This window comes from Sceloporus occidentalis, unplaced genomic scaffold (assembly GCF_023333645.1).
Source record: "Sceloporus occidentalis isolate IW3139 unplaced genomic scaffold, rSceOcc1.0.p SCAF_1, whole genome shotgun sequence".
Classification (NCBI taxonomy): Eukaryota; Metazoa; Chordata; class Lepidosauria; order Squamata; family Phrynosomatidae; genus Sceloporus; species Sceloporus occidentalis.
In genome coordinates, this window is record NW_028316981.1 from 139,682,002 (window position 1) to 139,698,938 (window position 16,937).

The 16,937-nt window shown below is 48.4% G+C and overlaps 1 protein-coding gene across 5 annotated transcripts in view; it reads left to right on the top strand.

Annotated features, from left to right (window-relative positions):
- Positions 1-16,937, top strand: part of LOC149322312 (E3 ubiquitin-protein ligase RNF213-like) — a 218,258-nt gene that overhangs the window by 130,896 nt on the left and 70,425 nt on the right. For all 5 annotated transcript variants that reach the window (XM_089539242.1, XM_089539250.1, XM_089539260.1 and 2 more), the window contains one exon: positions 7,289-7,436. In XM_089539242.1, the coding sequence (XP_089395368.1) occupies positions 7,289-7,436 (148 nt within the window). The remainder of the gene's footprint in view (positions 1-7,288; positions 7,437-16,937) is intronic.

A 16,937-nucleotide genomic window follows, 5' to 3' on the forward strand; every position in this document is an offset into this window, starting at 1 on the left:
TGTTGCCTAAAGCCAAGGTGAGCAGATAATCGTATGAATGGTGATGGGAGTATTGGAATGTAGTATGGAAACTAGAAAGGAGATGTGATGAACTAGCCAAGGGATCCCTAATAAGGGTGAGGGTTGGTGGGCAGGTAAAATGGTGTTATAATGTATGTAGTGTGCCAGGAGACCATTGTCCCTATTCAAGGCACTATTGATGGACTGGAGTTTGTGGATATGCTCCAGTTCTTCTATTTCTCTTTCCAGTTTTCCTTTGTAGGTTTTTTGTTCAAGGACACTATTCTGAGGTCCAAGATAGAATGCTTAGGAATATTTAAATGTGTTGCAACCTTTGTCTCTCCCCCCCCCCCCCCATTCCTAATGTCCGATTTATGTCCACAAATGGACTTACATCGACATTAATGGATATAAATGGAAATTCCCTTCTGGGATTAAGAGTGTGGAAAATGATAACTTCCATTTTATGTTAACAACTAGATTCATGGGATCATGAGGAAATAATGGTTTCATTGTGCTTTCTCCCTCTTTCCCCCCTCAAATTCCAGTCTTTGATGACCTTCAATCCATCTACCTTGGTAGACAGCTATATCTGGTGACATATAAATGCACCACCCCTACTGCCTTCACCCTTTCCCTGGCTGTGCCATATGCTGCTATCAGGAATGTCTGAAATAAGCCATCACACTTACATGTTTTGCGTAGCAGAATTATCATTGAACTATCTCTTATTCATATGTCCATATATCTGCTTTTCTCCAAGCAGGGGGAGGAATATGATTCTGTCTGTAAGAAGAATCTCATACCCTTGTTTCCTGATACTGGTTTCCACCCCACCCCACCCGAAAGGCTATAGGCGGAAAACATTTGTGCACAGGCTTTAGTCTTGTTACTTCAGATGCTAATACACTTTCTTCTTCGTGGTCTCTGTGAATCATACAAATGGGTTTCACTGCGCCTGCGCAGTGCTGTTCGGATACTATTAGAATCACTGGGCAAAGTACACTTTGCAACATATAGAAACTTTTTGGCGGTAACCCCGCCCCCCTCCTATAAAGCCCTGGTTCCCACTCTTTTCCCCAGTTCCTTTTTTCCGCCGCGTTTGGCTGCTGTTTGGAACTTCGCTCTTGTTAGCTCGTTTTGGATCACTGGTTTTTCTTGACTCGGACTGTTTTTGGACTTTGGCATTTCTTCTTCCCCCGTGTACTGGACTTTTGGACTGTTGACCTCAATTTGGATCTCGTTTTTGACGTGTCGACTTCGGTAGCGATGTCTCCTCCCTTTAAAAAATGCGATGTCTGCGGGGGAAAAGTCCCGATGCAGGATCCGCACACCTCCTGTTTTCTTTGCTTGGGAAGGAACCATGATGCCAAGGCTTGCCCTCTCTGTAACTCAATGTCTTCCCAGGCTAGGAAAAATAGGGAATCCCGACTGACGTCCACGATTGCCCAGGGTAAAATCCGGGAAGGGGATCCTTGCCCGTCCTCAGCTCCTTCGGTATCCCTGGGGCTCCGGCTCTTCCCATCCGCGAGGGTCCGGCCAGTGCCCCGCTGTCTACAGCATCGACCTTGGCATCCGGGCAGCCCAGCTCTGATGCCACTGTGGCCCGTGGCTCCACGAAGCCCAGTGCCACCTCCAAGCCCACCAAACGCCCTCAGAAATCAGGGTCAGTGGGTTCGGCCACCGCCTCGACTCCATCACGAGACCAGGGAGTTCCCGGAGAGGCCTCGACGTCATCTACACGGGCGGTCCAAGCCGACCGGAGCGGATGGTACCGAGCCTTCGAAGGCGAAGTCTGGCTCTCACAAGAAGGATGCCCCCAAATCCGGAGCGAGGATCTCGGAGTTGCCGATCCTTTTCTTCCCGCCTGATGCCCCGCGGGAGTCGAAGTCGGCCAAGAAGAGGCAGGCATCACTTTCGACTCCAGACGTGTCAGTTGCCAAGAAGGCTAAGCGTTCGTGGGACCACTCCGACAAGTCCCCATCTAAGAGGGCAGATGCTGGTGAAAAGCCAGACCGGAGAGACCCTCCTCACCCCCGTGCGGAGTCTACGTCTGTTGTTCTAACGGAGGGAACCCTTCCTTCCGCATCCCATCAGGAGCGGCCGCTTATCCCTCATGACGACCACGCTTCCGTGAGGGACGTGATGGATGCAGAGCGACCATCCTCGGTTCCAGGGCAATCGGCGTCTACCACTGTTCCCTTTCTCCTGTTGGAGGATGAGGATTCTCAGGGCCAGCGCTCCAGGTCTCCATCTCCAGCCCCTCTCTCTCCATCTCAAGGTCCGGACGATGATGGATATTATTACGACTCTGAAGTGGATGAGTTTTATATGAAGGTCCCGAAGGAGGTGGCGATGACTAAAATTTCCACTCGCGATCGCCCTCAGGAAGACCGGCACCAGGATGAGAGACGTTCCAGTCCTGTGGGCACCTCGAGGACGGCCTCGCTTCCACCTGTGATTCGTTCAGTGGACAGGTCCAGGGTGAATGTAGTGCTTCAGGTCGAATCCTCGGATTCCGAGCCGGATCCTCCTGTCAACTCCTATGAGGATGATGATCTTCCTCGCCAGTCCTCCCAACTGATTCGCCAGCTGCGTCCCTACCTGGGCCAGAAGGACCTTGAAACGGTGGTACATGCTCTGGTAACCTCTCGATTGGATTTCTGCAATGCGCTCTACATGGGGCAACCCTTGTACCATACCCGGAAGTTACAATTGGTACAGAACATGGCAGCCAGACTGGTCACTGGCATGCCCAGGGCCAGTCATTATAACACCCGTACTTAAAGATCTGCACTGGCTGCCTATTCGCTTCCGGGCGCAATACAAGGTGTTGGTTATAACCTATAAAGCCCTACATGGCTTGGGCCCAGGATACCTTGAGGACCGCCTCTCCCCATACAATCCGCCCCGCACACTCAGAACATCTGGGCAGCAGCTACTGAGGGTCCCTGGGGCAAGACTAATCCCTCTACATCGAAGAGGACGTTTACCATCGCGGCCCCCGACCCTCTGGAACACCCCCTCGGTCCCAGCTAGATCTCTTTGAAGATACTGGAAGCTTCACATCTGGACCACCCAGTAAGCTTTGTGGTGATCCTTCGGACTTAAGTACAGAGGACCCTTACTGAAATCAGGGATGAGGCCCACTCCATTGGAAGCTGGCTCATCACCGCAGCCAGGAATGTCACCGAATGCTCAGGCAGGGCTATGGCGGCGTCCATCGCGCTGAGGAGACACGCTTGGCTACGAGGATCGGACCTCAACCCGAGCGTCTGAGCCACCATCGAGGACATGCCCATCGACGACTCAGGGTTGGTTCATGCCGACACTGATGAGAAGCTGAATAAAAAATTCAGAATGAAGGCGGTGGCAATGTCTGCGCAAGGGCCTTCTTCCTTCCGCAAGCGACTACGTCCCTGGCAGCATCATTAAGGTCAGTTCCAAAGGTTCCCTTACCAGGAACGCCAATTTCACCAGCAGGGCTCACAGCGCCAGAGGTACCTGTCTCAGTCTTCCTCTTCCTCTGGCCGCCGTAACCAGTCCCGGTACCGTAAAAACCACCGGCAAGATCCCAACCAGGGCAAGAAGAGAGCATGAAGATCCCCAGCTCACTTCGCCCCTTCTGCTTTGTTCTTTTTAGACATCCTTAGGCCCTTTGTCACTGTATGGGCCTCCATTTCTTCCAACTCCTGGGTCTTAAACATCGTCTGTAGGGGTTATACCCTTGAGTTCGAGGAGCTCCCGCCCACCGGAGCTTTCATTTCTACTGCCCCCTCGGGCGCCCTTCTCGACGAAGTGCGCTCTCTCCTTCAAAAAGGAGCCATCTCACCCTTGCCTCCTGAGTTATGGCCCAGGGCCTTTTTCTCCAGGTACTTTACAGTGCCAAAACCAGATGGAGGAGTTAGGCCCATCCTGGACCTAAGGGAGCTTAATTCTTTTTTGCAGTACAGACGCTTCCGCATGGTAACATTGGCTTCCATTTTGCCCTTGCTTCACCAGGACCTTTGGTTTGCGACGGTGGACCTAAAGGACGCTTATTTCCATATGGGGATAAGAGAATCCCACCGGAGATTCCTCGCCTTCGCCATCGGCTCCGTTGCATACTACTACAATGTCCTCCCATTCGGCTTGGCCACGGCTCCACGAGTCTTTACGAAGTGCGTGGCCCCAGTGGTGGCCTATCTGCATCGGATGGGCTTCAACGTCTTTCCATACCTGGACAATTGGTTGCTGACAGCCCCATCGCTAGAGGAGCTCCAAGATGCAATACAATTCACCCTGCGCCTCCTGTCAAATTTGGGACTGGTGGTCAACCTCGAAAAATCTCACTTGGTCCCGTCCAAGCAGGTCCATTTCATCGGCTCCATCCTCGACTCCGAAGAGTCTACTGCCTACCTACCTCAGGACCGCTTCCTGGCCTTGTCGACTGCGGTGAACGCTGTTCGATCTCACAGGAGGGTCAAGGCCAGAGACATTCAGGTTGCCTTGGGACACATGGCATCCACTACGTTCGTGACTCCGTGGGCACGGTTGCGTCTCAGGTCGCTCCAGTCTTGGTTCCTTTCCGTCTTCGACCCCTTGACGGACTCCCCAAACAGATGGCTCTCCGTACCGAGGCCCGTGACCACTTCCCTCATGTGGTGGCTAGATGCCCGAAACGTTTGCGTTGGTATGCCCTTTGCCCAGCCTCAGCCTCAAATGACCCTGACGACGGATGCGTCGATGGAGGGCTGGGGCGCTCATCTCCTGGACTTGTGTGTGAGAGAAAGATGGTCTCAACAGGAGTCTACTCTCCACATCAATGCACTGGAGATGTTGGCTGTGGAGAAGGCACTGGAGGTTTTCGAATCCAGCATCACCAGCAAGGTGGTCTTGCTCAGAACGGACAACACAACCGTGATGTACTATGTCAACAAACAAGGAGGCACCAAGTCCAGAACTCTCTTGGACATTACGCTGAGGATCTGGGACTGGTGCATCCAGAGAGACATCCTTCTCCAGGCGATTCACCTGCCAGGGGACGAGAACACTCTAGCAGATCAACTCAGCAGGGCTTCCTCAACCTGCCACGAATGGAGGCTTCATCCGGAGACGGTTTGCGACCTGTTTTGTCGGTGGGGAACCCCCCAGATCGACCTGTTTGCATCAGCCTCCAACAGCCATTGCCCCCAGTTCTGTTCCCGAATGCGACACGAGAGATCCCTCGGAGACGCATTCGCCTTTGATTGGTCCGGGGAGACGATCTACGCTTTCCCTCCATTCCCACTGCTGACCAGAGTGGTCTCCAAGATGTTGAGGGACCGCGTCGATGCAATCCTCATCACGCCGTGTTGGCCGAGACAGCCTTGGTTTCTGCTGCTGCTTCGCCAATCCAACAACGAGTTCCTCCGACTGGAACCGCGGCCGGACCTTCTGACCCTCCAAGACGGGAGAGTCCGACACCCCGACACCGACTCGTTGCCGATGGTGGCGTGGAGGCTCCGGCGCTGACATCGCTTCCACCGTCGGTACAGAGGGTGATCCGTGCTGCGCACAAGCCTGCAACCCAGAGGTCCTATGCCTCCAAGTGGAGAAGGTTCCTTCACTTCCTTGGTGAAAGGGATCTGTCTCCACACCGCATTACGGTACCGGTGGTGCTGGAGTTTTTGATGTCGTTGGTGGATGCGGGGCTGTGCCTCACATCCATCAAATGTTATCTGTCGGCTATTTGTTCACACTTTCAGTATGATGATTTGCCTTCTTTTTTCAGGGACCCTCTTGTGAAAAACTTTTTTAAAGGTTGCAGTAACCTCCACCCCCAGGTTTCGGTCCCTGCCCCTGCTTGGAGCTTGGAGGTTGTTCTGTCTGCTCTTCAATCCAAGCCCTTTGAACCCTTGGCCACAACTGATCTAAGACAATTGACTTGGAAGACCGCCTTCCTTGTGGCCATCACTTCTGCCCGCTGGGCAGGGGAACTGTGTGCCTTGCGGAGGGATGAGCCCTTCCTCCGGTTCCACAAGGACAAGGTGGTACTCCACACTGATATCACCTTCCTCCCTAAGGTGGCTTCCTTCTTCCACATGTGCCAGGACATTGTGTTACCGACTTTGGCTTCGAACCCGTCCACTCCAGATGAGCGCAGCTTACACATGCTGGACGTTCAGAGAGCTTTGGCTTTCTACTTGGACAGGACGATGGGTTCCAGCCATTCCGAAAGACTTTTTCAGTGCTATTCGGAACCAAGGAAAGGTCTGCCAGTGTCGTCCCAAAGACTCTCGAAATGGGTGGCAAACACCATCCATCTCTGTTATGAATTGTCAGGCAGACCGACGCCGGTCAGGGTGCGCTCGCATGCGACCAGGGCGGTCGCAGCATCCTCTGCCTTCCTGGCTGGGATCCCTTTAGTGGATGTTTGCAAGGCTGCTGTCTGGTCCCAGCCATTGACTTTTATAAAACACTATAGGCTGGACACCAGGGCCATACAGGACGCAGCTTTTGGGAGGGCTGTGTTGGTTTCTGGATTGCACTGACTGCATTACTGACTGCATTACTGGTGTTGACTGTGTCATGTGTTGTACACATTGCTTGTATTTACATTGACCTAATGATGTTTTCTATTTCAGTAGGATTGGTCTTGCGTGACCCTACGTTTCCCTCTCAGGCTCTGCAATGTTACTGCTGTCCTGATTGGTTTGCACTATTCCAATGGGGTTTGGTCTTGCATGACCTTATATTCCCTCCTCAGGTTCTGCAATGTTTGTGTGCTTTGAGGTGTTTGTAATCAAACAAGACTGACTCCTTTATGGTTCAAGGTGTTTTATTGTTATAATAAATATACCTTTGGTTTACCATAGCTTTGGTCTCAGGACACTCCCTCCACCGTTTACCTAAGCTTGTCAGTCTAAACCCATTTGTATGATTCGCAGAGACCACGAAGAAGAAGGACAGGTTACTCACCTGTAACAGTATTTCTTTGAGTGGTCATCTGCGAATACATACAAATCCCGCCCATCCTCCCCTCGGTGTCCTGCTCACTTTGGTTCTGTCTTACATCGCCTACTTGGCGGAAAAAATTTGGAACTGGGGAAAAGAGCGGGAACCGGGGCTTTATAGGAGGGCGGCGGGGTTACCGCCAAAAAGTTTCTATATGTTGCAAAGTGTACTTTGCCCAGTGATTCTAGAAGTATCCGAACAGCACTGCACAGGCGCAGTGAAACCCATTTGTATGTATTCGCAGATGACCACTCGAATAAATACTGTTACAGGTGAGTAACCTGTCCTTCTCTTTTCTATTGTGCTTGGAAAGACTGAAACCTTGGACACCACTGTCCTTCTAAGAAGCTGTGTGCAGAGTGCTGTGGGAATGCTAAGGGACCAAAACGAGAGTGTCAGTCGTAGCACTAAGAGAATTGAAATTCTCCTCAGTCTCCTGTCTGAAGAAGATGCCTTGAAAGGTAGGAATGATTAGAAATATTTGGTCTTGTAAAAGAGAAGGTGTTTTGGTGCAAACATGAATTTACTGGGTTATCATATACTATTACAAGGGAAGACACTAAAAATATTTGGAAATATTTGCCTTGTGAATTTCTGGGATTTTAGGTACTACTTTTCTGACCATCTGCTTTGTGCTTCTAGTTGACTGGACACTGTAGGAAGTACAAACAGTAAATTCTTTGAGAGATTCCAAAAGCATGTGGATAGACATTATTAGTAGACAGTGTTAGTCAGTGAACTTCCAAAAAGTTTTTAACAGTGTCCTCAGTATTAGCAGTCCACGGATAAGAGGGTTGGTCTTCTCATGTATCAATAACTGGTCAAAGAAAAGGAAGTAAGAGTAGGAGTAAATGGACTGTCCTCACATTGGAAGGATGAACTGTAATGGATTTCAGCTTCATTAATGTTGTAGGTTGAAGTGCGAGGTGGCCAAATTTGTGGATGATACAAAATGGTTCAGGAGAACAAAAATAAAAAGGTATTGTCAAGAGCTCAAAAAGAATCTCCAAACTGTGGGAATGGACAACATAATGGCAAATATGGCTCAGTATAGAATGATGTATGTTGGGACAAAACAAAACAAAAGTTCACATATATGCTGAATAGGTTAATAATAATAATAATAATAATAATAATAATAATAATAATGTTTATTTATATACCGCTTTTCAAAATTAGATCACTAATTTGGATATATCAATGAAAACTTCAAACTGGGATGCAATGTGTTTGAAAAGGTGAATTTGATGTTGTATGGGTAACCCCTGGAAGACATACTGTAATCTCAAGCAGGTGTAGTGGCCTGTCACTGTTCTTCTCCATGCCACCAAACTAAGCCTATTTCACCTGTCTGAACAAAACCTTGCTTCAATTCTGCTAAATCATATGTCTTGTACATTTGCTAATGTCTGTAATAGATAACGTGTAGCTGAGAAGGAACAGGAAGAAGTCTAAACATTTAGAAGAGATAGAAGCTGACCTAGACTAAGAGATAAATACTTAGAATCTTATGTAGCTTAACACAGATAGAGACATAACATGCAACTGGAACTGCATAAGGAGATATCTAAAGATAGTAGACTTTGAAATGATGTCAGGCCCATGGCTAACACCTGTAAAAACAACCATCCAATTAATGGCATGGGAGGGATATGATTTAGGAGTGACATGATCTTGGAGAAATCTATCAAAACACTTGGGATATTGACACAAAGTTGGAGCTTCAGCATGGACCTTCAGGCCTGAGGTGTTGTGTCTGGAAGGCTACAGAAGGGGTCAACTCCGCTGCTATCTCTGGGGCTCCCAACTGTTGAAAGGAGGTGTTTACTTGGTATGCTTTATGCATATTCTTTTGTATAGTTTACTGGGTGTATAATAAATCATGAAGTTACACTGACAATGCTGTTTTGATTTCACAAACACTCATTGGATTGAAAAGAGCAATTGCTGCAACACTAAGCTACTGTAGACAAAATCATTTGGTACTTAAAAATTGTTGTCTTTGCTAAGTGAGCCAGGCAGTACCCTTGGAAAGTAGAAGGGCATAAATTAGAACAGGTCACTACATTTAAGTATCTTGGAGTGGTTTTTCTCTCTAAAGGTATTTGAAACGCCCGTCAGAACTATGCAACACAATCAGCCCTCAGGTCAATAAACACTAATAAGCGCTTTTTCTATACCAGTGGAGGTCAATTAGTATCTGCGGCTCTAAAACTTTGAGGCCAAAACATTGGCTCATATCTTGTATGGGGCTCAAATAGGGATCTATATGAAGAATGTACAGGAAACAGTTCAAACAAAATTCCTGCGATCAATTTTGGGCACACCCAATGGTACATCACATGCCCAGCTAAGGCTTGAGACAGGAATGCCTTTAATTGATGTGAGGGCCTGAAAGCTGATGATAACCTATTGGTTAAAAATCCAATTTTTTCCATTGGGTTTAACTCTACTAGTCTTGATAGATAATTTTGTCTCACCATGGGAAAAAAGCAGTAGATATTAAACTGGCTTCTTATGGACTATCTCCTGTATTCTTGTCATTGCAAAGTAATAATCAAGCTAAACAAATAGTTATTCAAAGAATAAAGGATATGGAATTTCAGAATGAGCTTAGTAAACTCCTACAACATAATAGATTTTTGATAAACAAGGGAGTATGGGAACCTGCAAGTTATCTACAAAAGTTAATGTTTCCTAGATTGAGAATTGCTTTTTTCAAAGCCAGATATAATATTCTCCCATCTGCACTACTCCAAGGCAGATTGAGTAAAGTTCCCATAACTCAGCACACTTGTCCATGTGGAGAAGCAGAAGTAGAAATTGTTTCGCATGTACTATTTTGTGAGGATATCAGGTCAATTTATATTGCACCTCTAGTCGAAAAATGCCCGGGGCATCCAGATAATTTCTTTGTGAAATACCTACTTCAGGACTTAAACCCTTATATTACATATAGAGTTGCTAAATATTGCATTGCTGCAATGAAAATAAGACAAATCCAGATTAAAAAAACTCCCTATCTTAAATACACCCTTATTTTATTTTATTTTATTATTATTTTAATTTTAAAGTTTTAAAGAAAAATTCTCAGGGGAAATATAATCTTTATACTCTATTTTAATTTATTTTACTTTATAGTACTTTATGGTACCGAAGCATTTCAAAATCCAATGTTGTACTTATATACTGGGCTTTGAAATATTTTAAAATTTTGTTGGACATTGATCAAATAAAATGTCTGTTTATATCATGCTGCCCTTCAGTCAGCATGTGGCTTCTACATCTTCACAAAAGTACAAGGGATGCGGAGACGAAAATTTAGAAGGGACATAGTAAAGCTGGCATCCCTAAAATACTGCCAATGCTTCTTTGCTATTTGTAGAAAGGATGTTAGCAAATTTTATTTTCATCTAATTATGAAGTATAAAATCACAGGAGAATGTACTTTTATATTACTCTATTTTATTTTGTTTTATTGTGTATCACTTGAAGTTTATTGCACATTTTGTATTGTGTTTCGTATCTTTTTTGATCTTGCTGGTCATTGACTGAATAAAAACATATCTATCTAAATCATGAGGGTTTTACAACCACAAGGGTTTTTTGTATTACTTCCAAATCACATAAAAGCATCTCTTTGCTTTTGTTAAGACAGATTTTTTTTAAATTCAAATTAATTTTTATTACACAGTACATATTACAAATTAGGGCTTGAATATGTGTGTGGCTAATGATGCAACTGAACTCAAGTGAAAAGGATGTTCAGCTGTTGATGTGCCCAATGGTGAAATGAATTTTGAAGCTGCACAATGTATTATAGGATCATGGAATGTGAGAAACGTGAATCAAGGGAGGCTAGCAACATTTGGGGTGAGTGAGCTAAAGTGAACAGGACTGGAATATTATCTGTCTGGCAGTCACACCATGTTTTATTCAGAAAATGAAAATCTAAGAAGAAATGGAGTGACATTTATAGTGAGGAGAGATGTAGCAAAGCAGTCAAAGAATATAATGCAAACTGAATGAGATCAATAAGACTTTAGGGAAAACCCATCAGTATAACCATAATCCAAGTTTATGCTCCAACTACAGAACCATAAGAAGAAAAAACTGAAAAGATTCTATGTTGGGAGCCAGGAGGATATTGATCATACACCAAAACAGGACATGTTTGTCATTTTAGGTGATTGGAATGCAAAAGTAGGAAACAGAGCAGAACCAAATAATGTACGAAAATTTGGCCTGGGATCAAGAAAAGAAACAGGAGAGCAAGTTACTCAATTTTGTGAAGCCAGCGGTTTGTTTAGGCAACCAAAAATGTCACTGTATACATGGATAGCCAGTATAAAAATCATACAGACTAGATAATTAGAAGCAAAAGATGGAGAAGCTATGCTCTGCCTGCAAAAAGAAGAGGAGCAGATTGTGGCACAGACCATGAACTGATGATATCAAAAATTAGAGTAAAGCTAATCATTTTGTGCCAGAATATAACCAGAAAAACATCCCTTTAGAGTTTAAAGATAATGTAAAAAATAGATTTGCACTGTTAAGCCTAAGTGCCAATATCTCTAGCTGAAAAGAAAGAAAAGCCTGGCTGGATGACAGATGAAACTTGTCAATCAGTTAAGGACAGACAAGAAGCAGAAGTAAAATGTGACAGAAATAGGTCAGAACCCTGAATACAACTGCTTACTATCTTGTGTGCAGGGACAAAGAGAGAACTACTGTAACAACCAATGCAGAGAAGTAGAAGACGACAACAAAAATGCTAAGACAAGAGACCTCTTCTTCTTCGTGGTCTCTGCGAATCACACAAATGGGTTTATTCTGCGCCTGCGCAGCAATCCTTGGAAACTTCTGGAATCTCCAGGCAGAAAGCAATGTATCTTTCTGCAACTTTTTGGCGGTAGCCCCGCCCACCCATATATAAGGCCCCTGGTGGCCCGCTCCTCTTCAGTTCCTTCATTCCGCCGCGCTAAGCAGCTCGAGGAACTTCGCTAGCATTTCGCTTGCTCTTACATTGGAGTCTCTTTGTCCATTCGTTTGGACTCTCCTTCGGCTTGACCACTTCTCTGACCTAACGGACTTCTCTTGCCATGGCCTCCTTTAGGAGGAGCACAAAGTGCGGGGTTAAAATCCCCATGGCCAACGGCAATGTCCACCGGACCCTGAAGCGGGGCCGGACATTGAAGGCTGCGCTGTACGAAAAAGCTCTAAGCCAGCCTGGCAGTTCTGGAGCCTCCGGAGAGACAGGTGATACCACCTCTAAGTCCTCAAAAGGAAAAGGGACAAGTGCTCCAACTGCAACAAGCAGCGGGCTTGCTCATCTTCGCCACCGCCAAAACCCGGCTTAAAGGGTCTCCGAGCACGGTCTCAGTGCCTCTGCTATAGTCGAGGCCAGTACCTGCTCCGTCTCCTGACATCGGGTCAATCAAGACCACGACGCCGACGCCAAAACCCGGCAGAAAGGGCCTCCAAGCACGGTCTCAGTGCCTCCGCCATAGTCGAGGCCAGTACCTGCTCCGTCTCCTGACACTGGGTCAATCAAGAGCCCGACACCGATGCCAGAACCCGGCATAAAGGGCCTCCGAGCACGGTCTCAGTGCCTCCGCCATAGTCGAGGCCAGTACCTGCTCCGTCTCCTGACATTGGGTCAATCAAGACCCCGACGCCGACGCCAGAACCCGGCGTAAAGGGCCTCTGAGCATGATCTCAGTGCCTCCACCATACTCAAGGCCAGGACCTGCTCCGTCTCCTGACATGGGGTTGATCAAGACCCGGCCTAAAGGGCCTCTGCCATAGTCGAGGCCAGTACCTGCTCCGTCTCATGACATTGGGTCAATCAAGACCCCTACGCCGACGCCAAAATCTGGCGTAAAGGACCTCCGACCATGGTCTCAGTGCCTCCGCCAGGATCGAGGCCAGTACCTGCTCCGTCTTCTGACATTACATCAATTAAGACCCCGACGCCGCCTGTGCCGGCATCTTCCCGGACAGTGCTCTTGGAGCCCAGGGTCCTCCTTGTGAGCCACCTTTCTGTACTGGCGGACAACCTGCAGATAGTCAGCATGGATCCAGAATCGGAGGGAGAACCCTTAGACTCCGATGCACCTCTATCCCCACAGAGGTCAAGATCAAAGCCACGCTCTCCCTCTCGGGACAATTGGCACATACGTTCTCCTTCACGGAAGGGCAGGGGCGCCCTTGGTACAGAGGCTGATGAGGCTTTGGCCTATGAACGACCGACACGGTCGAGCCAGATCAGGACCCACTCGAGTCATTCCCAGTCTATGACCAGCCCACGGGACAGTACCTACTCCCAGTGGCACCTTCCCATCTGTGTCGTAGCATTCGTGGCCCCACACGGACACGCCTCCCCGCTCAGGCCGTGGACGTCACCTAGGGGCCCGACGACTTTGACAGAGATGACTCTCCTAAGATCACCTCTCTCGGACAGAGGATCATAGTTCGTTCCTGAGGGCCCGACACTGCCATCGCCCACCGACAATGTCAGGGCCTTTGCTGACAGGGTCATACGGATGGCTGGCGCCCTCAAGTTAGAGGTGGCCCACCCTGATGATGATGCCCTCGACCCAGTAGAAAAGACTATCTACGGATCGACAACTTCTACCGGGTCACTCCGTCCACTCCGTCCTGGCTCTCCAGCCACCCTCAGCTGAATTCTGATATAGGGGAAGGAGCCCAGGCTACTTTCGCTCCTAGGACGTCTCTTCGCCAGTAGGCAGAGACATCAAGAAGCTGGATAGACTGAAAAAAAAAATTTCTTTTCTTTTTTTGCCTCAGCTGCTCTTGACTTAAAGATAGCCAACTATGCAGCCTGTATGGGGCCTATATACAGTTTCTGGTCGAGGGGATGGGCCCTACCATCGCTGATCTCCCAGACGATAGGAGACGCATGATGGTCGCTCTGCGAAATGAGATCCATCTGATAGCAGGCCAACAGATCATTTCTGTCAAGCACACCATGGACTGTGCATCCAAGTGCTATATGGTCCATAGCCCTTCGCCGTTACGCGTGGCTCCGGGCCTCTGAACTCAACCCCCAGGCAAAGGCGGCGATTGAAGATATGCCCTTTGACAATTCGGGCCTCTTCAGTTAAGACACGTCAAAATTATTCTGGCCGACACCCCTGGTACCCCGGCTCCCAGCAGGGAGAGGTTCTAATGTGCTCCTGCACACCTCTTCGCCTCTTCTCGACGGAGTGCACACTCTTTTAGTCAAGGGCGCTACTAAACCTGTTCCCCCTTGGAGGGTTCAACAGTATTTTTTCTCCAGGTACTTCGCTGTACCGAAGAGAAACTCGGGCCTCCGGCCCATAATGGACCTTCAGCCCATGAATGCCTTTATTCTGTGCAAGAAGTTCAGGATGGTGAATCTTGCCTCGATTTTACCACTCCTACAGGAATATTCCTGGTTTGTGACACTGGATTTAAAGGACGCCCATTTTTACATTTCAGTATTGGAGGACCACTGGTGGTTCTTCCCCTTGCTGTTGCCATAGAGGCTTACCAGTACAAGGCCCTTCCCTTCGGCCTCTCTAAAGCTCCACAGGTCTACACCAAGGGCATGGCGCCCGTGGTGGCCTACCTGCTCAAAAAAGGGGATCACAGTCTTCCCGTACCTGGACGACTGACTCTTCAGGGCGTCCTCCAAAGAGACTCTCCTCGAGGACCTCCATTTGCCCTCTCACTCCTTCTTGTCCTGGGCCTGCAGGTCAACTTTGACAAGTCTAACCTGCTCCCTACCAAGCTCATCGACTTCACAATCAAGACGTTCCTTCCAAGGTGCTCACCATCCCACGGACCGTACAGATATCCTAGTGGCTCCAACATGACACTGTCTGCATAGGGATGCCATTCCTGCCTCCACAACTGGTCCTCTCCTTGACCACGGACGCCTCCCTGAAAGGTTGGGGCGCCCACACTCGGACCTTGCTATAAGGGACAAGTGGTCGTCCGCAGAGGCCGCTCTCCACATCAACATCTTGGAGATCCTGGTCGTGGAAAAGTCACTCAGAGCTTTTCGGATGGTTCTTTCCGATAAAGTCGTGCTTCTGCTCACAGACAACACCACCGCCATACACTACCTCAACAAACAAGGAGGTACGAGATCAGAGACGCTACTAGCTGTCACCATCCTCATTTGGGAAGGTGCATACAGCACAGGACGCTGTTGCAGTGCATTCACCTGCCGGTGATCAAAACAACCTCGCGGACTAACTGAGCACGTCATCCTCCACTTGCCACGTATGGAGGCTACACCCGGATGTGGTGAACCAACTTTTCGCCCACTGGGTAACCCCTCGGCTGGACCTGTTTGCTTCCCTGTCAAACGCTCACACACCGAGGTTCTGCTCTCCCACCGGAGAGCCGAGAACAGAAGGACACGCCTTCCAGCTCAAGTGGACTCAAGGCCTACCGTATGCCCCTCCTCCGTTTCCTCTGATCACAAGAGTGTTCTCGAAGATGTTGGCCGACCGGACGGACTCAATTTTAATAACTCCGTGGTGGCCCACACAACCTTGGTTCGCTCGCCCCTTTACTACGACGAGCCCAAGAGTATCTCCGCTTGGAATACCGGCCCAACCTACTCTCGCTTCACGACGAGCAAGTCCACCATCCCGAGATGCAAGCTCTCCCATTGGTGGCATGGAGGATTCAGTACTGAGGGCTCTTCCACCCAGTGTACAACAAATAATTAGGGCAGCGTAGAGACCGTCTACCCAGACGGCCCATCCTTACAATGGAACAAATTCCTTGCCTTCCTACAGACCAAGGACGTTCCACCAACCCGTGTCTCCATCCCAGTGGTTCTGGACTTCTCATGACACTGACTGGAACAGGTTTCTCTTTAAGTTGTATAAAGTGTTACCTGTCTGCCATCTCCTCTCACTATTTGTTTAAGAACAAAGCCCCTTTGCTTAGAGACCCTCACATAGAAAGGTTCTTTAAAAGATTCAATAACCTGCATCCACCGGCTGCGGTTCCTCCTCTGCAGTGGAGTCTAGACACCGTCCTGGCGCATCTGGTGTCTAAACCCTTTCAACCTTTAGCTACTACGGATCTGAGACTCCTGACTTTGAAGGCGGCTTTCCTAGTAGCCATCACATCAGCCTGCCGGGCTGGTGAACTGTGTCCCCTCAGGGTGGATCAACCCTTTCTCTATTTCACAAGGGCAGGGTTGTTCTCCGTACAGACATCCCCCTTTTACCTAAAGTGCTGTCTGCCTTTCACATCAATCAGGACATTGTTTTGCCGACTCTGGCTCCTAATCCGACCACAGACTTTGAATGTCAGTTTCATGTCCTGGATGTCCGGAGGGCGCTGGCGTCCTACCTGGACAGAACATCTGCTTACAGGCGCTCAGGGAAACTCTTTGTTTGCTACTCCGAAGCCAAAAAAGGGCTGCCGGTTTCACCGCAGAGGTTCTTCAAATGGGTCGGCAACACCATCTGCCTCTGCTACGAACTGGCTGGAAAGCCCTTGCCAGGTCGGGTTAGAGCCCATGCAACTAGGGCGGTAGCCGCATCCTCAGCCTTCTTGATGGGTGATTCCCCTTGAGGATGTGTACAAGGCTGCTGTCTGGTCCCAGCCTTTGACATTCATCAGACGTTAAGGCTGGACGCCAGGGCCAGACAAGACGCAGGCTTTGGGAGGGCAGTGTTACTTTCTGCCATTCACTGAACCTACTGCACTGTTAATAGATACAAGGTGCTGGGTTACACTGTTTACTGTTGATTTCATTGATTATGTTTGACACTCCCTCCTCCACTGACTACAGCTCGCTAGTCTAAACCCATTTGTGTGATTCGCAGAGACCACGAAGAAGAAAAACAGGTTGCTCACCTGTAACTGTGTTTCTTCGAGTGGTCATCTGCGAATTCACACAAACCCGCCCATCCATCCCCTCAGTGTCTGTTCATTTGACAACGCTT